Below are 24,000 nucleotides of genomic sequence, written 5' to 3' on the forward strand. Positions count from 1 at the left end.
TGTACTAAACCTCACCTGGACGAAAAAGCTCAGGCTCTAGCAAATGGGCAGATCAGTGCGGTGCAAGGCGGCGCATTAAAAGCACATATACCCCTCACCCCGGGAATTCTCATGCACAAGATATCAAAACCCCAGCCTTTCTCAGACTTTGAATGAATATCTTTCCGGAAACGAAACACTATTCTTTCTGAGAAATAGCTCCTTGTTGAGTTTACTATTTGAGATTTTGGTTGAATGCAAAGCATCGTTTGACCCAGACCTCTCACGGCTGGAAATGTTTGAAGCACTGCCCAAGCTCCGGACTCCACGCGGCTTCCGTATTCTGTACTTTCGTTGTACCTGTACGAAGCATAATTTCCTCTGAAATGTTGTATTTCTGTTAAAATGCAAGTATGATATTGTCAAAGAAAGTGGCAGAAAGAATTGAATTTTATTGCCCTTCTCGAATCTCAAATCTGGAGTGGAGTAAGGCATCGATCAGCTTGCCTTGAACACGAAGAAACTGATTAGGAATTATTTAGCAGTAAAGACGGACTCCAGAAATGCTTAAAGAGGTAAGGAAATCTTATTTTTAACCATAAAGTTACAAACAGAACACTTCACATTTAAAAAAGAGAAAAAGTGTGGGGTGGAAGAAGGGAGGGGTTAGCACCAATAAACTACTCTTTATGCAAAAGAACTCAGAGTTCATCGCCGACACCGATGAAGTATATTTAATTGGACTTGATCAGAGTTAACCATTTGTGCTCGTTAATTTTTTTGTCTCAAGACTGAAAGCATCCGATTATTGAAACAGTCAGAAGCCAGAAATGCAACAACCATGCCTTGTAAAGGCTGATTTATAATAACATTATTTAAGCGATCCTACTGTCAGCCACTTAACAATGTCAAGGTATGTATGTAAGGTAGATTACATATCGCTCCATCGAATGACGAACACTGAATACTTTAATCGCATCGCATCTACACTTATAGCACGTTCTTTACTTCTGTTTTAGGCCGTTATCTAACGTAGGTTACCAGTTTGTCTTTCCTCTTTTCCGATCACAAACATTGGACGCCCTCAATTTAATTTTTTTCGCGGAATAGGCTATTTTACAGTTCTGTAAAATGTAAAAACCTTGGCATGAGGGCCAGATTTTGGTTCACCTTAGTTAGTATGTTATGAGATCAAAAACTAGTTAGCACGATACTGAGTATCGAGGTTTGTATAATAACAAAGTCAAATCTAGCCTCACTTCTGTTCAACCGCCTGAACACTACGCAAGGAATTGTATAATAAGCTCTTTCCGAAAATTTCGGTTCAACAGTCACATTACTAAAATTTTATTAGTTTTTGGCTTCTCTGTAAACTTTCCGAGGTGAAGACAATTTGAAAGTGTATTCGGTTCAGTTTCAAATTTGCAACACTGTCACGAAGGAATTTCCGCAGCTGGCAGGCGCTTGAGAAGAGCAAGTTCTCAAGTTGGATCTGCACGAATCAAAGAAACCTACAAACGTTGCTCTTACTTAAACCCACACCTGAAACACGCTTAAACAACAACAACAACAACAACAACAACAAAAACACAACCTCGAACTGCCGAATGTGTAAAATTTCAGAGTAGAAACTCTGACGAATATCTTCTGGTACAATAGGCCTATTTTCATACTTTAACATTTTGGTTAACTTGGCTCCGAGCCTTAGAGGAATAATTATGAAAAAAGCTAGTACCTCGCTGGAAACCTGGACTGTTTCTTTCGTATCTAAACGCGGCATTATCATCTTACTAGCTGCATTGTGTCCCGTTGTCCAACGTTTAATAATTCAATGTTGGTCTCGGTGGCAACATCTACCACACTAGTAAGTGGCTGAGACCCCGCCTGGTCAACTCCTAAAAGCTAACAAAAAGATCTCAGAATATTTAGAGAAAGCGCAGATTAACTACGCAAAACACGTTAGTTCACATCTGCAACAACATGCAAAATAACGCTGACAAAATAACTACAAATATTTGAAACCAGCACTGAACACGTCCAGGGTTCCCTCCTGCAGTCTCTGGCATTGCAAGCGCAGTGCTAACATCCTGCACTAGAATCGCATCTGACTGTACCCCTACCCTAATTAGGGCGTACCCTCCTACTGGCTCGCTCTCTGTTGTCAAGGAAACGGAAACTTTATCTTCCTCGTTGTCTTGCGCAGTAATGTCACAACTGAAAGACCTCTGCCTGCCGTCGGACGAACTCTCTACGATCACGAATTTGAAGACACCGCTTTCGCTCTGAATGGATCCCTGCTTGACATCCCCATTGGTTAAAGAGAACTGGACGTCGCCGCTGCTATGAAGCACCAGTGTGACAAGAGGATTTGAATCTATTGCCGTGCCTGTTGCGTCTTTCACATGCAATGTGATGCTGACACTTCTTTCGCCGTCTTCTCCACCAGTCTTGATGAAGGAAACTTTGCCAACAATTTGTGAAAATTCACGAGCTGACACCTTGTACAGGACTTTTTCAGATACAACTTGACCACCATCTCCCGAAAACATCACACTGTTATGACCAGTTAGCACATCTTTGCAATCCTTGTTAGCGGTGGCTTTCCAGGGGAAACTTTCACTATCACCTTCGCTTCTGTCAGAGCTTGCTGCCAGCGCGTCTTTAAACGCTTTCTCCTGATCCGGTGGAAGGTCATAGTAGATTCTCCTCTTGTCAGAAACATTATACCGTAGTGCAACCAGGTCTCGGACATCTGGATTATCCGTAGTGGAAGACCAGATGGTTATGGTGAATGTCTCTGATAGGTCGAGCAACCAGTGAAACTGTTCCCAAGACCTTTGAACAAGATTAGCACGGACAGGAAAGGTGATAGGCTGAGCGATCTGAGAGACAAGTTGCCCCATAGGAAGCACTTGAGACCAGTTGTAGAAGTTTTCTGGGGCTGTCATATTTTTCCCAGTTGTCCAACTAATTGAAAGAGTTCCATTAGGGAAGTACCTTTTGCAGAGAGACAAGAATCTAGCGTGGTCGACCGGAACGCACACCTTATCGTAGCAGGGACCGGGCAAGATGTCTGCATTGAGCCAAATCGGGGTTTTGACCTCTTGCCCGAACGTGATGTTCTGAACCATCTTCAGGGAAGGTTCCACCACCTCGATGGTCTTGAAGTCCAACTTGATTCCTTTTGTCGAATTCGTTGTTTGTGACAAGAAGCCGTGTAATGTTAAGTTGCTGTCCACGTCTGGGGGATGTGCCATTACAGGAGTTCCATTCACAATGTTGTTCCGCATCAAGACATCTGCCTCTAGCATCATAATGTCTCCTAACAAGCCCTGTTCCAATTTCTCCGGTGAATTAACTGCGTGCAACCAAGTGATGTCAAGAGCGTCTCGCACTCCAAAGAAGGCCAGAATGTCATCTCGTGCGTCTTGGTGATGAATGGGTTTGCAAAGTTTACTTTCTTGACCTATAGCTGATGGATTTAGCAGTCCTGAAGAAGACGACATGGGAAATACGTGAGTGAAAAGTGGGTCAACTAAAGGACTTTCTTATTTACGCTAAGGCGGCGTAGTTCACGCTGGCGACGTAACGACATGAACATAACAACATAATAGCAACATAACAGCATGATAAGGAGAAAACCTGATCTTTTCCTTATGCTTGTATGTCGATGTTCACAATGCGACACAAGCTACTATTTATATAGCGTTATGTCGTTTATGTCGTTACGTTATGTCGCAAGTGTGAACTAGGCCTCACTTAATCATAACAATATTTCTATGAATATTATATGACGCTCGGATTCCACAAAGATGAATATTTAATCAATACTGCTCAAAAGCATCATAATATGAATTACATGGCGTGTTTAGCGAATTCAGTTAAGAGCAAATACTCATGCTGTATTTAGAAAACTTACACATCGACAATAACTGAACTGCCATTCAATTAACAGCGAAAAGAGGTTGAAAACCTCACAACTTGCAATTACTGAGCTTACGTGCGCGTGCGAATAGACCGAGCAAAGTCATCTAGCTTAAATCGACTTCGCAAATACCGAACCACGTAGATACCCAAGATGATAGCTGTCCCAGAATCTCGATAGCTTTGGATAAAAGAGAAGTTTCTAAACTTACCAAGAGCTATTCCAATCAGCACGTATCTCATTTTGCGAGAAATATACGATGCTGTTTCGAGATGTCGTGACCACCTTGTGACTCTCCACCACGTTATTCAACATTTACCATATCTGACGTTTCCTAGGAAACTGTCTTTTTCTAATGGACCAGAGAAGAGGCCTGGAGAAAAATATCTCGGTGAAGACAACCTTTCTTTGGGGAAATCAGCCCTCTAAATATCCCTTTCTTAAATGACGATACCATTCGTTTCTTCAGACGCGGCAGAGTCTTAGCAGATGAAGATAGACGCACCACAGTAAACTCAATCGCAAGAAGAGATAAAACGAAGGAGGTAGAGGTGATAGTCCAGTTTTCGATCACAATGATAGAGGGAAACATATTTTTCTACTTCTTTTGAGGAAGGGTTTGTATAATTTGTGTAATTCAAATTGGGTTTCTGATAAGCCAGCTTTTTTAGACATCGAAATGTCGGAGGGGGACTACTAAAAAAGTTATCTATAGGGAAGCCCCGCCCCGAGGTCAAAACCCATACCCATTTATATTTCGACAGAAATGGTAGCCCTGTCACATACTTTCAATAGAAAATGGCATTCCTTTCACATAACTACAGTGCGCTTTTACCGATCCATAAAATTCCAATATTTAATTAACCGTCCGAACAAGAGATTCATCCGATGTTCATCTTTTATACACACAGACGATTGATCCATTTAAGGTAGCTCAAAACAGGTTCTAACAGTTAGATTTTGATAGGTCGTTATAACCACTCTTTATCACTAGATGCTACAATCATGGTATCAAAAAACTGCCCAATCATTGGTGAACACGTTGTTATCATTTTCGTGCCTCAATAGGCTACCATAGCAATGGTATGACCTTCTAAAAACACCCTTAATTACTCATCATGCTTATTAAATGTTGATAGTATAAAAAAGTTTCACCGTGCCGTTTTTGAATTATAAGCCCCTAGAGCTGTATATGTATGTAATCAAGGGTGTTTTTAGAAGATCATACTGTTGCTATGGTAACATATTGCGTCACGAAAATAATAACAACGTGTTCACCAATGATTGGGCAGTTTTTTGATACCATGATTGTAGCATCAAGTGATAAAGAGTGGTTATAACGACCCATCAAAATCTAAGTGCTGGAAACTGTTTTGAGCCAACTTAAGCGAATACAGAATTAGTCTCTTCCTAGTTTAAGACGCATGTAAGCAGGTAGCTCGTCTCGACGCACAATTTGTCTTGTGCCTGTCTTTGCACTAAGACGCATAATCGGTCGCACTTAAAGCAACTTACCCGCAAGGTCATCCAGACGAATTATGCACCTCTCTACCACGGCCACGGCAACCGTTAAAGCGCGTCTTACCTGACAAATAACCTCTCAACAACGGCAATTTAATTAACGACTGACGAACGGTTCCTAACAAACTCTGTTTTTTTTATTATATAAGGCAACTAGGCTTGATTCCTACTTCGCGTGTGAGGTGTCATATCACGCTCCTATCTTCCCATAACGGCAACCTTTCTACAACGGTTACTTTCCTCTGTACCCAAGGTGGCCGTTGTCGAGAGGTTCGCGTGTACAATCCCTTATCGGCTGATAGCAAAATAGTGTTCTCAGACAAACTCCCAATCACTGTGGAATTAAATATGATTATTTTTCTGATATCGCTTTCGTAAGAAAGGCGTAAACTGCCTCAAATGTTATTTACTTTCCTAATTGTAAGGCTTGAAGAAACTGACCTTCAGTCGAACAAAGTGAAACTTTGTGGTTGACCTTGCGAAAATGTGTACTAGTTTTCAGAAAAAAAAAAACGTATGTTTAGCTAAGTTAATTGCAAATAAATACATAGTTCGGGGAGCTTTTCAGTTACCATATAAACTTTCACATTCCATGATTACTTCTTTGTATTACCTTATAACTGAGGAGAGGAAAACCAGCATTCTGTGGCTAAAGTCTAGTTCACACTTGTGAGATAAGCTTAACACTAGTGAAATAATCGTGAGCGCCAGGACAAGAAAATGGAACATGTTTCTTTTCCTTATGCTTATGCTTGGTCTTATTTCACTAATGCTATGCTTATTTCACAAGTGTGTACCAGGCTTTAGGCTATCAATATATCTCGAACCGACTATCAATTAAATCTACCATCGCAAATCCTTTATCGATATTCTAAATGGTGGTAACTTTTTCTGCAGCCGTAACCCGAGCAGGGACTTGTTTTAGTGCGCAATTAGATTCCATTTAGGTCTGTGTTGTAACGCGCGCGCTTGATAACGCGCGTGCATTTTCATATTGCTGCATATAATCAACTAGCACATATCCACAGGTCGTCCAAGCGTAATATAAGATTTTGTAGTGGTGAACTGTCGCTGAAATATAAGAGTTTGTATGGAGATTAGAAGATGGCATTAAATTCGTTCAATGTACGGGTAATTTACCGAACAAAGACTCTTGAACATTCAATGGTGTCATTTTGTCTCATTCTGGAGAGTTTAAAGAAAATTTTGAGCGAATTTTGATTTATTTGTCCTACGCTGTTATTAATAACACCGTAGGGTAAATAAATAAATCAAAATTTCCTCGAATCTCCTATAAACTCTCCAGAATGACACCATTAAATGTTCAAGAGTCTTTATTCGGTAAAATACCCATACATTGATTGATTTCGATGACATCTTCTATTCTCTATACAAACTCTTATATTTCAGCCATCGTTTACCACTGCAAACTCTTATATTACGCTTGGTATTTTTTGCAACGGTACTGATCGCTTGTTCAGTTGCCCTGACGAAGTCTTTGTTAAATAGAGACGAAATATCGGCAAGTCATATTTCCAGTGTTTGTTGTAATATTCTATATGGTGTATAGATGTCTATGCGTTTTTATTTTTGTTTATAATATAAATAGGGCCCTGGCGCTCTGATTGGTCGAAAACCCATGTTTTATTTAACAAGTAAAGAAGCCTCGACTGTGCTCTGTTCTGTTGTAAAGCACGCAGGAAGCGGTAGAGCACGAAAGAAGTGTAGGGGAAAACACGAGACGAAATCGTGTTTTTCTTGAGTGCTCTACCGCTTCCTCAGTGCTTTACAACAGAACAGAGCACAGTCAAGGCTTCTTTATTTGTTTTATGGTAAAGAATCCAATAATAGGCCCTTTGCAGCTGGGGTCACGTGACCAAATTTTTCCTATAAAATTTTTATATTATGAGCTTTAAATTAAAGAATGCCAGAAATGGAAAGAGCGCATCGAAAATACCAAAATGGCCAAGTTTGAGGCCCGTGGAATTAAAGAGTAAGTTTATACGACAGTTTGAATTTTCGGAAAATTTAGAGGATTTGTACGGAAAATGTTGCTGGAGAGCAAGGCCTTGCTCTCCAACAACGCTTTCCATACAAATCTTCTTATTCTTTTAAAAATTTGGAGCGTCATAAAATCTCCTTCTTTAATGATGGGGGCCTCAAACTTGGCCATTTTGATATTTTCGATGCGCTCTTTCCATTTCTGGCATTCTTTAAGTTGTAGCCCATAATTTTATGAAAAACAGGTCACGTGATGGCTTAGCTGCAAAGGGCCTATTTCCCCACGCATTCGGCTGAATTTTCAAACCAAACTTTATTTTCCAAACGAGTAAAAGTGGCGTCAGCCGTGCTCTGTTCTCTGACAAGGCAAGCTAAAATAAGCCAATCCCAAGTCTTGTTGGAATTGTTCAAATAATTTGATTGGCTAACGAAGCGACAACTGTCAATCACAAATTGGACTTCAGCTATTTTAAAGCTTTCAGTTTCGAGTAGTTTCGAGCGACTTTCGAGAGAGGAACGATGCCTTCAAAGTTCGCTTTTTAGTTAATTTTCAAATAAGAATTTAAAGGCAGGTAAAAATTTGTAGTCCAGAGGAATCCGTCCGTATTGTGGCTCATGAAAACGTGCACTTTTCCAATGGAAACTACGAAACCAGGAGCTCAAAGCTTGCGGATGAAAATGCGAAATGCTGAGTTGAATTTGAAAGGAGCTACAGTTATTTACGGCTTGCAGCCGCTTGCAGCAAGATTGCCCGAACTAGCGTAAAAATTAGACAGGCTAAACTACTCCCACCGGTTTTACTTCGACCACAGAGGAGAATATCTAGAGCAAGCTTTGAGCTGACCACTCGTTGGTTCACTTCGCTGAGATGACCAGAGAACGAGTGTTACTACACTGAATGTGAGTGTTGTTTTGAGCAATTGAGCATTTTTACAAAAATAAAGCTTCTCATCATAAACAGAGACAGCTCAATTGTTGTTTTCTGTCGCTGTTTTACTTCTTTAGTATAAGTTCTGCCTTCGTAAAAAATTTGTCTTTATCGAAGCACTGGTTAGGTTGAGAATTTGTTTATTTCGCTACCTGTTTTGTCGACCGGAATCTAGCAAAACTGGTTATTTTAGTACTGTTTTCACTCTACTGTCGCTAACAGTGGTTTCCGTGAGCCATATTTACTGTAGACATAGAACTCGTTTCCACTGAGTTTGTCTGAATCACAGGGGATGTTTAATTTAGGTCAAATTTGGCAAAATTCCGGAGCAAAAATTTAAAAGCCAGCTTACTGTTATCAATCCCTGCTCTGTTCTCTGATAAAGCACGCTGTTTCAGCCAGTCAGAGAGCGCATTATATGAAAACTTTATTATAACAGAGTATAAAACATAGAAAAAGCGTGTTTTATTGTTCTTCGCCACATTACCTCTATATCATAAAGCAAATAAATAAGCCTAAGCCGTGCATTACACTATGATAAAACACTTCGCACATTCGAGAACACTCGAGAAATGTAGAACACAGTAGCACATTTTCCTCGTGTTCTCAAATGCCCGTCGTGTTTTATCACAGTGTAATACACGACTTAGGCTTCTTTAGTTGTTAAATATATCCTATTATTGTGTAATCTATGTTAGGTAATAGCTTCGGGGCTCCTACTGATAGCAGAGATGCTTTGTAAGCTCCCTTAAGGGACTACCCTAAAATTTTACGTTTTGACTTTTTGCTGTTAAATACAGGTGTCTATCTATCTATCTATATTCAAGGATTTAGAGGTCAAATAACACACCGAAAGTACGTTTTAACTTTTTTCGACAGTGCCGTCACTTCTACTTTTAACATTATTTGTAAGTGGCCGAGTTCTGGTGTATATGGCTCCCTTTTTTCTTTTCTTTTTTTACGTCGTTTGTGCACAGCACACGAAGCAGAAGGAAAGTGATATGTCTTCGTACTCATCGTAATAACTCTCACGAGTTTGACAGTGGGGCTCGGCCTAAGATTGGCTTCGGCTTCACACACCCTTCGTATATAACCTGACGGTTTACATTTAATGTCTGGTAATGGCCTCCTGGATCGATCTCCGCGTAAGTGTCCTCCTGTTGTGGAACAATGTCATCATAATGAGTAATCTGGCCAGAACGTGCGTCATCAACAACTTCATAAGTGAATTGCCCTTCAGTTTCTAACTCGTTAAGAGTAGTGTTGTAGTAACTCGGTTCTGTGGATGGTTGACTATATGGAGACAACTCTAAGATTTCTTGCGTGGAACCTTGTTGAGAATTCCTTGAAACTGACTTTGTCTCTGCTAGAATATGAAAGAACCAGAAAAAAAAAAGAGCAGCGTGTTTTTCAAAGCTGCATTTTATTTCGTTTTGAAATGTCATAGATAGTAACTGTTTTGCTGATCGTCCTTCCTTCCTTCCTTCCTGCCTGCCTGACTGCCTGCCTGTCTGCCTACCTGCCTGCCTGTCCTCCCGCCCGCCCGCCCGCTCGCCCGCCCGCCCGCCCGCCCGCCCGCCCGCCCGCCCGCCCGCCCGCCCGCCCGCCCGCCCGCCCGCCCGCCCGCCCGCCCGCCCGCCCGCCAATAAGCGGCCAATACCAATTTCCCCGAGGGTGGCCGTTTAATGGGGGTTGAACTGTATACAGATAAAAAAGTTAAAACTCACCATTAGGATGCATTCGACGCCACATTACAATCCCACCAGCCATGATCACAAGAACAAGTAACCCAACAACTATTGATATTACCAAAGTTGTTGTCGGGATCCCATCTTTGGTGGTAAACGTAATAAATCCCTCATTTTCATAATCACCATCTTCGGCAAAAGATCGTTGAAAGACCGCGTATCTTGTGCCTTCTTCAAGCTTTCCGTTTTTATACCTCAAAGCTGAAAGGAAAGACAGAAGGGCACCCCGGGATTAAATCAATTCCGTGCGTACTCCGATAAGAACTGACAAAATGAATTATTAGGAGAGAAATGAAGCCCTCCCGAGTCTAGAAAAATGTATCTTGACTTTTATATATTAAAGGGATAAAGGGACCCTCCAGGTGCTGGTGGAAGAAACTGAAATGATGGCAATGAAGTCGCAATAACACAAAACAAACAAAAGACAACAACAACAACAACAACAACAACAAAAACAAACAAGCCAACAAGCAAACGGTTTCAACCGTCCAACTAATTACACTTATATATTATAAATTATTCTTTATTTTAAGTGGGGATTGTCCAAATTCTGACACCATCTTACGTCACAGTGGCGTCATACATTCTCAAAGTTCACCATAGTTTTCGAAATGTTTCAAAAATGTTATTCTAAAGGATGCATAAACTTTGAAGACGGGAAGAATTTTATATATTTGAAGTCTACTAATAAATCTCTATAAGTTCTCTTGGGGAAACGTGCTCGTTGCTAGTGTGAAAGACTATTTGATACGGGTATAGTACTTTGCTACTTTGCAATAAACGTATATTATGCCAATTACGATCTCTGATAAATCTGAGCAATTTTAATCCCAAAGCAAATCATTTATGACAACCTGTTGTTCTAGGCTTTCATTTCATTTTTTCCCTATAAAAACTTGTTTTAACTTTAATTTTTATTGGTTTTTGACTTACACGTTGGGGGTTAAAATTTCAAACTTTAGCCAACGTGCTCTCAAGTAAATATATACATTCTCATAAATGGATGTATACGGTCCTTATTTTTAGTAGTCACGCCATTTGTTGTGAACTGACTCACATGATGTTTCTCTGCGCTTTCTCTTATCTTCAGTAACACCATCTCTAGAATAATGCTTCCCGTCACCAACAGGAAATGATGTCCGTGACTGATCGTTGGCGAACTCAGCCGTAATATAAGGTTCTCCTTTCACTTGGTTATCGTAATTTCGCATGACTTTAACGTATTGCTCGTCTGATGATTTTCCTGGGTTTTGCCCATCTGTTAAGGGTGTGACGATCATTTGATAAAAGCTGTAAAAGAGTGTATTAAGGTGTTTTCACATAAGGTAGCCTACAATAGTACCCAGCATTTTATAATAGTCATACTTTAAGAGATTATATTACCAATGTTTCCTACAATAATGGTATCAAACAAACGCCCAATCATTGCAGAACACGTTTTGGTCATTGTTTTGACCTAGTAGGTTTACTATAGAAACATTACAACCTGCACCATTAATTTTAGTTTTAGGTGCCAGTAACTAATAAACGAGCTTGGTAACCGCAACCATTTGTTTTACAAAATAATCATGGATCACCAGGAACCCATGGGTCATGGATTCCTGTGATCACATGTTAAGATGCAACTGTTTGCAAGCTTTTCTTGAAGGGAATTCAGCGCTACCGTAAGTTATTCAAAATTTAAGGTGGCTCTTAAAGTGCACCCAACCCCAAAAATGTTTTTTCGCTGAAACGAATCCACTTGTTATTCGAAGCATTTGGGCGAAAAAATTTTTGAATTTGGTTGAATCCTCGATTTTCTGTGTCCTTTCAAAGTCGCACCTGAAGTGTTACGCGACCGCGTTTTAGGGAGTCTGGGGCGGCTTTGCTGATGACGTCTACCCAGGAACCAAACACAATGGCGCCTCAGTCAGCTCTCTGTATTTGCTTGAGAAAATGAAAAACAAAAGAAATCATTCCAATATATTTTGGGACTAAAACGTTCAAGTTTTGTTCCAGAATCATTTCTTTTTCGCTCTGGAGTCAGAGTTAGGTTTCGATTCGGAAGACACCGAAATAAACTTCGATCGAGCACGTTCGACAAATGTGAACTCACTGCTTAGAGCTTTGAGAACAATTTGCAATATTTCAAGCGACGACAGGGAAGACTTCTTTGCGGACGAGCTGCTTGTATATTAGGAATGGAAAGCTAGATACGAAGTGGAGGAGCAGGCAAACGAAAAGCAGAAATGAAAACTCAAGGACTGCTTTGGATGGTAATTTCGTTACCTAAACACGAGACTCCCACGCGTGTTTATAGCCCGTTTACATTTGTCCTTTGCGAGAATGTATTTTGTCAAGGTATGGTTGTTCTATTAAATCCAGTTTGTGTTTTACTTTCTGGGATGCTTCATGTTTGTAAGAGCGACGTAAGTGTTGCAGTTTTTGAGACTTGATGACCTCCAAAACACTGGCTTCGATCGATTGAAAATCGTAGAATTGTTTGGGCCTGTATTTTTGAAGCTGCGGGAAGCAAGGCGGAATTGGGAAGAAAACATTTCATACAATTACCGATTTCACACGTTTTAAGTCTTAACTCCAAATAACCAGTTTAAATTTTTTTCAAAGTTTGCAGTGAAATTCGTCGGATAAGCGAAAAGGATGTGTTCCCTAAGCGGTCCGCAGACATGAATGTTACGCGGTCATATTTTCGACACTATTGCATAGAATGTTTGTCGCACTGCTGATTTCCAAACCTTCGAAAAACTCTGTGAGTGTAACAATTTTGTTATCATGTAATTCTCAAGGATTAATCTTCGACTTTTATCTAAATCGAAAGAGAAATTGTGTTGGTTGGCGGCGTACAGTTGCGACCTATTTACATATCAGTATATTTGGTCGTAACGCTTCTTGATCGATCACACAACTTTGCCGGCTATGTTATAAATACTGCGGGATTGGAAGACATAGGTTGTCGGTAGTATTTCGACAAATTGCTGGTTGGCTTTAAGCAGAAAATTTTGAAAATAGCGTTTGAAAGTCTACGGAACAAATTCAAGTGAGAGTTCTTCAATGGTTCTCACAGACTCAGTTCGCTCGTTTCGGTTCACCAAAATCAACCATCGTGTATGTCTTTATTGGACCGATCATCGCCAGTAAATTGTACAGTATATCTTTCTTTAGATCTGGGATATTGCTGCAACAGCCGATAGCACTTCTGGAAGGCATTTCTGTGCACTTTTCGAATGTGTATTGCACCATCGTGAAGGAAATGAGAGGACGTGAGATATTCGACCTTCCTGGGTAGACGTCACAACAGCCGCTGGACCCATTCTCCTCAAACTCGGTCGTGAAACAAAATGGCGGTGTTTTGGCGCTATTTTCGAGATTTCGTCGGGGCACAGAAAATCGAGGATTTAACCGAATCCAAAAATTTTTTCGTAGAGGTATTTTAAATAACAAGTAGATTCGGTTTAGCGAAAAAAAAATTTTGGGGTTAGGTGCACTTTAACTGTTTCTTGAAATTTTGTTTTTAACTTTGAAATTAAAAATTAACAAGCTACTAGGTAGTCTTAGAAACTTTATGTACTTTCTTCTTCAAAATAGAAAATCGTAACGTAAGCTGAAGTACAAAAACCCACAAGATCGATCCCCTACACACTCAGTGAGGCCCAGCACAATCTGCGTTACAGAGCAACCGAAGGCAAAATTTCAAAACACTTACCTGACAGGTTTGCCATTACTTAACTCTTTCTTAGTTTTAAAGGGGACAGACACTTCTGTTGTTCCAATGTTGCCATCGGGAGGCGTCGGAGCGGTCGGTGGGTCTGAAAAACAACATATAGGTATAGGTACATTAGTTTGATTGAAACGTCAACATACTATCTGGCAAGGTGAAACTGATTTTGGCAGGAACTTACGTTTGGAAGTTGATAGTTTTTCCTAGCCAATATTCAACGCACAATGAAGAAAGGTGAGAGAGTTGATCCCACATATGGGCCATACTCCTCTAAAGTAATTTTAAGACATAGTACCCAGTTCTATCGTGGATAATACTACCACGGGTGTTGCTTGTATCACTTCGTTTGAACAGTCTAACTTCAGCATTAATTACCGCCATTTAGATGTTTCGCTCAATTTCAAAATAATATTGTTCATTTGCTTCAAGTTTTACTGCTTTACTATACAGCTGAATTTTTGGTAACTGCTATTTGCCGTGTTCATGAAAAGCATACATATCCTTACCTTCAGTTGTCTCATTTTTAGGATCGCTTTTTGGACCTGCACCCCTCACAGTTTCAGCCCTAACTCGAAATAAATATGTTGTAGACTGACTAAGCCCATTTACGACCGCTTTCAGAAGCGACGCAGGTACTTCCTTTTCGCCCGTCCCTCTCTCAGCTGTGTAGAATATGACGTACTTTGTAATGACACCGTGTGTAAACTCTTCAGGAACTGGCTGCCATTCCACCTCGACACTAGTACTGCTCAGTACCTTTACAGAAGTAAGTACAGGAGCCTTCGAAGGTACTGCAACATACAAAAATTTGAGCTTTTGTAAACTGGGTGCAAGTAGGGTTAATACCAGTTGTTATATTGAGATTAACTACTATTAGTGCCGATGGGAAGGGAAAGGGATTGTCCATGTACTTATTTTATGGTATACCATTCCACTTAAGATTTTGTTTTTCTTCAAAAATTTTGATAATGATCAAAAAACGACTTTTCCTGTAAAATAGTTTTCTCCTGTTCAAGACTGTGTGTCCGTCCTGATGGCCACTAAGTTTTCACACAGGCTATTACCCTTACCTGTTATCGACTTGTATATTGTTTGTTTTTAGTGGCGACAATGATTTGCACATGAATATAGCCTTATAGCCAACTTTTCTGCATGCTCTTCACCTTAGTTGAGGGCATGAGTTGAAAACCAACCGAGTCTCCCTACCTCTGCACCAAAAATTTAATGTTGTTTTCCTCGTACTTACCGTCTTGGTCCGTCCATACAGTGATGGGATTGCTGCGTGGTCCATCACCTTTCAAAGTTGCAGCTAACACCTGGATGTTGTATACCGTATACTTTATAAGTTCTGTTAACTCAATTTGACGGGAGGGTGAATCAACCCATACCATCGTCTCTGCATCTCCCTCGGACTCCTCGTAAATGACAGTGTATTTAAGGATTTTACCGTGCTGTTTATCTGCTGGCACTTCACCCCAGGTGACTAAGATACTAGTTGAGCTGGTGTTGTGTCCTCTCACATTCTCAGGAGCAGCACCAGGTACTGAACAAAGAATAATGGTATTGATAGTAATGGTATCGCAGCTATTAAACAGATATATACAGATAACGTTTAAGAGAGCCCGGATCTCTACCGCGAGGGAATGGACAATGACGATCACAAACAAATTAACAGATAGAAATCAAATTACAAGCGGTTTGTTAGCCTCTTCATTCTTGTCCAGGGTTTTTTCCTGTAACTATCTGAACTCCTTAAAAGTTTTCCAGCGTTTCGTGTTTTCAACCCATAATAGATCTTACTATATAGCGTCTCTAGCCTTTATTTGTTACATCTTTTCTGAACACCTTTACTTGTATGATTATTCCCAAATAATGCGAGGAAATCTGAACGCTAACTCACCATCTTGGTTTGTAACGAAAAATTCGGGATCGCTGTAGTGTCCATCTCCCTTGTCGGTAGACGCCAAAACTCTGACGCTGTAGTTCATATTCTTTACCAGCCCAGTTAGATTCACCTCACGTGTAGGAACATAGACTGTTGTGTTTTCAACGAGTAAAGAACTGATCGCCTGGTAGCTCACGGTATAACTACGAATGATACCGTTCTTGTCCGCAGATGGAACTTCACTCCACCTCACTAAGAGTGAAGTGGAAGTTGTGTCGTATAATATTAAATCCTGGGGAGGAGCGCTAGGTCCTGAAAGGAATGTAAAAAGTGTTAAATTTTTATCTGCTAACATGACGTAACACTGTATCAGCCCGGCAACAACTTCACCATGTACACCATGTACATCAAGCAAACTAAACAATTTTTGTAATTCTGAATAACAAATGCTACTGACTGTAACACTGTGATGACTTTGATTAGCCTCCAAGTAGCTGATTCAAGACTCAAGACGATGCTATTATTACAAATAGGGTGCTTCTTAATCCTAAACAACATTGCATTTAGGAAGGGGTTGACAAGCTTTACCTGATTCCTCTTGCTAATGTATGAAATTGCCCATTTTGCGGAAATCTTGTTGATTTTTCAATGAGAATCACATTTGTATTATTTTAAATAGTATAAATCTACTAGCGTTCCATCACGAATGCCGTTCTCTTATTTGACTGCACTACACGCTGTCTATTCTGTTACAGATTAGTGAGTAGCCTAGAAGTGTGCGGTTGATAACAAATAGCGGTAGCTACTTTGCATTTACAAAGTGTCTGCGAAGAGGATTTAGATAATATTTTTAACAACAAGTAGACTTGTACTAAAACAATCAAATTATTCGCTCTCGATTTTTATCGCGTGATAGTCGACGAGGGCCTAGCCCGAGTCAACTATCAACCGAAAATAAACTTGAAGCAGCTTGGATGCTGACCAACGTTTGAATATAAAAAGTAACCATCATAACGGATGGCGTAGTGGTCAAAGAGCTCGCTTCCCACCAATGTGGCCTAAGTTCAGAAACGGCGTCATATGTGGGTTGAGTTTGTTGTTCGTTCTGGTCTGGTTTTTCTCCGGCTTTTGCGGTTTTTCTTTCTCTAAAAAACCAACATTTCTAAATTCCAAAGGGCAAATGGTTTGTCAGTCTTTCGACTGTTATGTTCTTTCCTGGCTAAAAACATTCTGACTTACTTATTTCGTAAAGTATGGTTAGTTCTTGGTTATTCAAACTGTACTTATCACTCAGCTAGTCAGTCAGGAAAAAATACTTACTATCCTCGTCCGTTCTAACAACAATGGGGTCATTGGCTGGTCCATTTCCTTTCACAGTAGATGCAAACACTATGATATTGTAGTTGACGTACTCCTTTAGTTCTGTCAAATTCTTTAGACGATCATTGGCACCAACCAAAACATTTCCATTGTCATTCTCTGTTTGTGACTGGTAAGTAATGGTGTAACCCGTGATGATACCATTCTGTTTATCAGCTGGGACTTCATACCACGTGACTAAGATGCTTGTTGAGCTGCTGTTCTGGCCTGTTACATTTTGTGGAGGGCCATCAGGTTCTGATAGAAAAGTTCAAAACAAGTTAACTTTGCAGTGATCGCTACTAGGCTTTCATATATGATTCCTACGAAGACTTCTACAACAACTGTTTTTTGAGGTTGTCAAGGAAATGTCTAATGTTGGTTGCCTGATGTAGCGTGAATACTGTACACGCGTGATATGTACATGCACGAAACATGGTATAACAGGAAGGTTGTTGCAGCTAGACGTCTAAGCAACCCACGGAAAATGAACATGGGTCAATTACAAAAGTGAAACCACTTGATAGGTGCTTACCAGAAATTAACACTGGATGTGATGGAAACTTCCATTTCTTAACGCACACAGACAAAAAAAGTTTAGACGCCAAAAAGAAGAACTACAAAAAACCTTGAACAAAAACAAATGGCCTAGCAAGTGGTTGTTTAATCATACTACAGGACACAATCCCCTTATTGTGCTTTCAACAAAGGCATCTCTCATGCTGATGTGCCTATGTACACTCTTTATTCAAGTTAAGTTTCTCATTCTTTCCTTTCAACAATTCCGGCAGGATAAGGAAATGCCAAGCAATATTCTCGTTGGCCCTTAAATAGAGTGTTAAAACAATACAAAATCTCTGGTTGGGACGGCAAAGCAGTGACTTCTGCGGCTTAACAGAGGTGGTCACTTAACGCAAATCTGGTTTGCAGTATTAAACTGACTATGTACGAAGACATGATCAATCATCGTAGTTATGCACACAACTTAAGCAGTTGTGAAATTAGAGCCTGAAAAAAAAAAAAAAAAAAAAAAAAATTTAAGCCTGAACGGGATTCGAACCTATGACCTCTGCGATAACGGTGCAGTGCTCTACCAACTGAGCTATCAAGCCGTCTGAGAGCTGGCTATCCTAAGAGTTCGTAATATACCCGTAGATGGTGAAGGACACAAGAGAATATATGAAAATCATATATTTGAACTGCGGAGAAAGAAGTATGAAGACATGATTGATCATCGTAGTTATGCACACAACTTAAGCAGTTGTAAAATTAAAGCCTGAAAAAAAAAAAAAAAAAAAAAAAAAAAAAATTCTAGGCCTGAACGGGATACAAACCCAGGCTTTAATTTCACAACCGCTTAAGTTGTGTGCATAACTGTGATGATCAATCATGTCTTCATACTTCTTTCTCTGCAGTTCAAATATATGATTTTTCACATATTCACTTGTAAACTGATTATATTAGTACATTTTTGCGACCGGGTAAAGAGAGGGTGACGACTTAGCTGTACTTCCAATACTGCCTAAAATCGATCGTTTTTGTTTAAAAAACAATCCTTGGTGTTCCCGTAATGATTTGATTTAACACACTGAAGGAATGAAAATCATCTGTACATGTATATGATCTATTAACAGGCATAGTTAGTGCGCTCGCCACGGAATCGAGAGGTCCTGGTTCGAGTTCTGGTCGAAGACATCAAATGTCATTGTGTCGTGTTCTTGGGCAGGACACTTAACTCTCACAGTGCCTCTCTCCACCCAGGTGTAGAAATGGGTACTGGCGAACTTAATGCTGGGGCTTATCATGCAATAGACTAGTGTCTCAACTAGAGAGAAGTAGAAAAACTCCTAGTCGCTTGATGCCACTGAAACCGGAGTTACGCGCCTGCCTTATGGGCAACTTGGCTCGTACTATGCAGACTTTCCCTATATGATCTCTTACCATGTAAACCGTTTATGAAATTCTAATACCAAACATTCCTACCCAGTCATATATGCAAAGCTCACGGGTTATTTTCTTTGAGATCGTTACTTACACAAATTTGATATCAGTGATACGTTTTTTTAACCTCTGACCGGCTAAAAAAGCCCATTCTACGCAGGAGAGGTCAGCTCAAACGTGATTAAGAAACAAGAACCAAGCAGCCACAAAATCCACCATAACACCCACAAGAAGAGGATTCAAATTAAAATTACTTACTGTCCTGGTCTGTTCTAACTACAATGACAGGGTCATTGGCTGGTCCATTTCCCTTCACAGTAGATGCAAACACTGTGATATTGTAGTTGACGTACTCCTTTAGTTCTGTCAAATTCTTTCGACGATCATTGGCACCAACCAAAACACTTCCATTGTCATTCTCTGTTTGTTTCTATAAGAACTGTTTCTTAAGGTTGTCCAAGACATGTTTAATGTTAGTTACCTAATGTAGCGCGAATGCTGTACACGCGTGATATGTACGTACAAGGAACATGGCATAACAGAAAGGTTGTTGCAGTCAAACGCCTATTAAGGAGCCGGTCCTGAGAAATGAGTATGGGTCACTTACAAAAGTGTGACCATTTGACATATGTTTAATCAGCATAAATTTGCCTTGTATGTGGTGGAAGCGTCCAATGTTTCAACGCCTAACACAGAAAAAACGCGTAGCCGCTCAAAAGAACTAGAAAAAAGCTTAAAGGAAATCAAATGGCCTAGCACGTGGCTGTTCAATGATACCCTGGAGTACAGGACACAATCATTCTTCACTCTCATCTACAACCGCAGTTCATATATGAACTATTTCATATAAACTTCACATCATTTCACTCCTCACGGGAAGATATGAACTCAATTAATAGACCTCGCTCCCAATGTGTGGCTTCAAAGCTCAGTTGGTAGAGCATCGCACCGGTATCGCGGAGGTCACGGGTTCGAATCCCGTTGAAGCCCTTATTTTTTCAGGCTTCTTCTTTCCAATTGCTTAAATTGGAAAATTAACTGCGATGATCATTCTTCACTCTCAATAGTTCATGTTTAAAAAAGAATCCTTGGTCTTCCCGTAATGATTTGATTTAAAAAAAAAAGAAGAGGTAAGAAAATCATCTATACTGATATGATCCCTTACCATGTAAACAGCTTATGGAATTCTAATACCGGACATTTCTACCGTCCTTCAAAGTGCACGGGTTATTTTCTTTGACAAAATTCCTTTCATTGATATTTTCAGTTTACTGTCTCTGACTGGTTAACGAAACCAATTTTACACAGGAGAGGTCAGCTCCAAAGTGATTAACAAACAAGAACCAAGCAGACACAGAATCCACCATAACACCCACAAGAAAATGATTCAAATATCAAGTACTTACTGTCCTGGTCTGTTCTAACTACAATGACAGGGTCATTGGCTGGTCCATTTCCTTTCACAGTAGATGCAAACACTGTGATATTGTAGTTGACGTACTCCTTAAGTCCTGTCAAATTCTTTCGACGATTATTGGCACCAACCAAAACACTTTCATTGTCATTCTCTGTTTGTGACTGGTAAGTAATGGTGTAACCCGTGATGATACCATTCTGTTTATCAGCTGGAACTTCATCCCAGGTGACTAAGATGCTTGTTGAGCTACTGTTCTGTCCTATTACATTTTGTGGAGCACCATCAGGTTCTGATAGAAAAGTTCAAAACAAGTTAATTTTGTAATGATTGTCACTAGGCTTTCATATATTATTCCTACGAAGACTGCCAAAAGAAGTGTTTCTTAAGGTGATTCCTCACATTTGCATGGCGCATCCTTACTGCGCATAATTTATGACGTCTTTAGCGCGCGTTCGTGCACGCGCATATTGAAAACATGGTGGATTTGCCTTGATATTGAGTTCTGTCAGTTGAAAAATGGCTATAGCTCACTAACGAACTTGGGCACCGCAAATTTTTTTCCAGTCATGTTAATCAACTAATCATTAGCTTTGCGTGAGAAAAGACTGATCTGATTTCTACAGTTGAAAATTGAATAAATAAGGAAAATAGCAGCTGCACTTTAGTCTTTTCTATTTTGCAGTTTGATAACCGTGGCAAGCAATTTGGTTCCAATATTTTAACAAGGATTCAGCTGTCTGTCAAAATCAAACTTAAAAAGTTTATTTGTGTCCGACACAAGCGTTGACTGTAGTTTGAGGCGTGTTTTCATGAGTCTGGGCTCACAAAGAGTTTACAATAACTTGGAATGCGTTCTTGTAATAAGCATTAAATAATGCTAAAATGGGACAGTTTTAATGCCTCACTGCTCCTTAGCGAGCATGGGCACCCCCTTTTTTATTTTGTAATTAAAGTTCTCATATGATAAATATTCAGTGGACAAAGTTTGAACCAAAATCTATGTGCAGTATTATTTCAGGGGAATTACCTTAAGGTTGTCAAGGATATGTCTAATGTTAGCTATCTGATGTGGAGGGTAAACTGTACACGCGTGATATGTACATACAAGAAACATGGTATAACATAAAGGTTGCTGCAGTCAAACGTCTATTAAGAAGCCGCCCCTGAGAAATGAGCATGGGTCACTTACAAAAGTGTGGCCACCGGATAGGCGTTCGCTCAGCAGAAATTTGCCTTATACGTATATGGCGGAAACCTCTATTTTTTTTAACACCAAGCAGTATTCTCGTTAGCCGTTAAATAGAGTTAAAAACAATACAAAATCTCTGGTTGGAACGGCAAAGCAGTGACCTCAGCCGCTTAACAGAGGTGGTCACTTAACGCAAATCTGGTTTGCAGTATTAAACTGATTATGTACGAACACATGATTGATCATCGCAGTTATGCATACAACTTTTAAAGCAGTTGTGAAATTAAAGTATGAAAAAAAAAACAAAAAATTTCAGGCCTGAACGGGATTCGAGCCTATAACCTCTGCGATAACGGTGCACTGCTCTACCAACCGAGCTATCAAGCCATCTGGAAGCTGGTCACTTTGTGAGTTTGTAATACACCCGGGCCGTAGATGGTGAAGAATACAAGCGAATATATGAAAAAACATATATTTGAACTATGGAGAAAGACATATGAACACATGATTGATCATTGTAGTTATGCACACAACTTAAACAGTTGTGAAATTAAAGCCTGAAAAAAAATTCTAGGGCTGAACGGGATTCGAACGCAGGTTTTAACTTCACAACTGCTTAAGTTGTGTGCATAACTGCGATGATCAATCATGTTTCTCCGCAGTACAAACATATGATATTTCATATATTCACTTGTAAACTGATTATATTAGTACATTTTTGCGACCGGGTAAAGAGAGGGTGACGACTTAGCTGTACTTCCAATACTGCCTGAAATCGATCGTTTTTGTTTAAAAAGCAGTACTTTGGTGTTTCCGTAATGATTTGATTTAAAACACACAAAAGGAATGAAAATCATCTGCACATGAATATGATCTATTGTGAAAGCACGGTGGCCTCATGGTTAGTGCGCGCGCCACTGGATCGAGAGGTCCTGGTTCGAGCCCTGATCGAAGGCATCAAATGTCATTGTGTCGTGTTCTTGGGCAGGACACTTAACTCTCACAGTGACTCTCTCCACCCAGGTGTAGAAATGGGTACTGGCGAACTTAATGCTGGGGCTAATCATGCAATGGACTAGCATCTCAACCAGGGAGAAGTAGAAAAACTCCTAGTCGCTTGATGCCACTGAAAGCGGAGATATGCACCTGCCTGATGGGCAACTTGGCTCGTACTATGCAGACTTTCCTTATATGATCTCTTAACATGTAAACCGCTTATGAAATTCTAATACCAAGTAGCCACAAAATTTACCATAACACCCACAAGAAAAGGATACAAATATAAAGTACTTACTGTCCTGGTCTGTTCTAACTACAATAACAGGATCATTGGCTGGTCCATTTCCTTTTACAGTAGATGCAAACACTATGATACTGTAGTTGACGTACTCCTTTAGTTCTGTCAAATTCTTTAGACGAATATTGGCACCAACCGAGACACTTCCATCGTCATTCTCTGTTTGTGAGTGGTAAGTAATGGTGTAACCCGTGATAATACCATTCTGTTTATCAGCTGGAACTTCATCCCAAGTGATCAAGATGCTTGTTGAGCTGCTGTTCTGGCCTGTTACATTTTGTGGAGGGCCATCAGGTTCTGACAGAAAAGTTCAAAACAAGTTAACTTTGAATGGTGGTTGATTGGGCTTTGCTGTGTTACTATGATGAGTTACTAATTAATGACGTGCTTCTTTTAGCGTTTGCCATAGACCTTCCTATTGGTATTTACTAGTGTTAGATCTGGGTGTCCTGCTCTGTGATGTCTATGAAAACAAAAGCCTGCCAGAGATCACTATGCCAATTTAAGCTAGTAGTTTATGAGAGGAAGATCATTGGAGCTTACTTTAATGTATTGATTGGACTTTAAAAGCATGGCAAGAAAAGAAAATGAACTGCATCACCTCTTACCTTGCAAAGCCTCTAAAATCCCTAACGGTGTACAGTATTTTGAGAACTTATATTAAACAAATTTTTGAATTGACAACATGCGATTATAGTTCTTTAAACTGAACAAAACAGAAAGAAACTACCACAACATGCACAGCAATTTCTAAGGAAAGGTACGGTATGTTGTCTGGTTTCTGACCAGTACCAGTATCTGACCAGTTTTATATAAAACCCATTTTTACGTCGTGCGTGTCATTTAAAAGGAAATTTTCCGAAAGGAATTTAAACGTTTCAACTTTCGAATAAAGGTTTCAGCGCGCTGTTAGCTTGAGAAACAAGCCTTCGCGGTGAGTAAAATGGTCATGGTTAAAATTTGCGATATTCAGAGGACGGTAATACTACCAATGCTAAACAAAATGTCTGATACATGTGATAACGTTTTCAAAGGAAGTTCTTTTATTTTTGACGTGAAGAAACTCGAAGAGTTCTAGTGATCAGAACATCG

At 39.9% G+C, this 24,000-nt stretch overlaps 2 protein-coding genes and 1 pseudogene across 2 annotated transcripts; all 3 read right to left on the reverse strand.

Annotated features, from left to right (window-relative positions):
* Positions 1-484: 484 nt before the first annotated feature.
* LOC145468551 (protein FAM151A-like) lies at positions 485-4,195 on the reverse strand. Its single transcript, XM_081452290.1, has 2 exons — positions 4,116-4,195; positions 485-3,469 (listed from the first exon to the last, which is right to left on the reverse strand). The coding sequence occupies exons 1-2, from the start codon at positions 4,144-4,146 to the stop codon at positions 1,944-1,946; spliced, it is 1,557 nt and encodes a 518-aa protein (XP_081308416.1). The 5' UTR covers positions 4,147-4,195; the 3' UTR covers positions 485-1,943.
* Positions 4,196-9,382: 5,187 nt separating this feature from the next.
* On the reverse strand, positions 9,383-14,135 carry LOC145468647 (uncharacterized). The gene is made up of 4 exons (XM_081452363.1): positions 13,806-14,135; positions 11,160-11,392; positions 10,082-10,303; positions 9,383-9,720 (listed from the first exon to the last, which is right to left on the reverse strand). Exons 2-4 carry the CDS (start codon positions 11,380-11,382, stop codon positions 9,383-9,385), a joined length of 783 nt encoding a protein of 260 aa, XP_081308489.1. The 5' UTR covers positions 11,383-11,392; positions 13,806-14,135.
* LOC145468646 (phosphatidylinositol phosphatase PTPRQ-like) overlaps positions 9,383-24,000 on the reverse strand; it is a 67,523-nt pseudogene continuing 52,905 nt past the window's right edge.

This window comes from Orbicella franksi, chromosome 14 (assembly GCF_964199315.1).
Source record: "Orbicella franksi chromosome 14, jaOrbFran1.1, whole genome shotgun sequence".
NCBI classification, from domain to species: Eukaryota; Metazoa; Cnidaria; class Anthozoa; order Scleractinia; family Merulinidae; genus Orbicella; species Orbicella franksi.

Coding starts and splice junctions, on each gene's coding strand:
- LOC145468551 (XM_081452290.1), bottom strand. CDS start 4,146: ATGAGATACGTGCTGATTGGAATAGCTCTTG. Junction 3,470..4,115: donor GCTGATTGGAATAGCTCTTG/GTAAGTTTAGAA, acceptor CGTCTTCTTCAG/GACTGCTAAATCCATCAGCT.
- LOC145468647 (XM_081452363.1), bottom strand. CDS start 11,382: ATGATCGTCACACCCTTAACAGATGGGCAAAACCCAGGAAAATCATCA. Junction 10,304..11,159: donor AAAGCGCAGAGAAACATCAT/GTGAGTCAGTTC, acceptor CTTTCCTTTCAG/CTTTGAGGTATAAAAACGGA. Junction 9,721..10,081: donor GCGTCGAATGCATCCTAATG/GTGAGTTTTAAC, acceptor TTCATATTCTAG/CAGAGACAAAGTCAGTTTCA.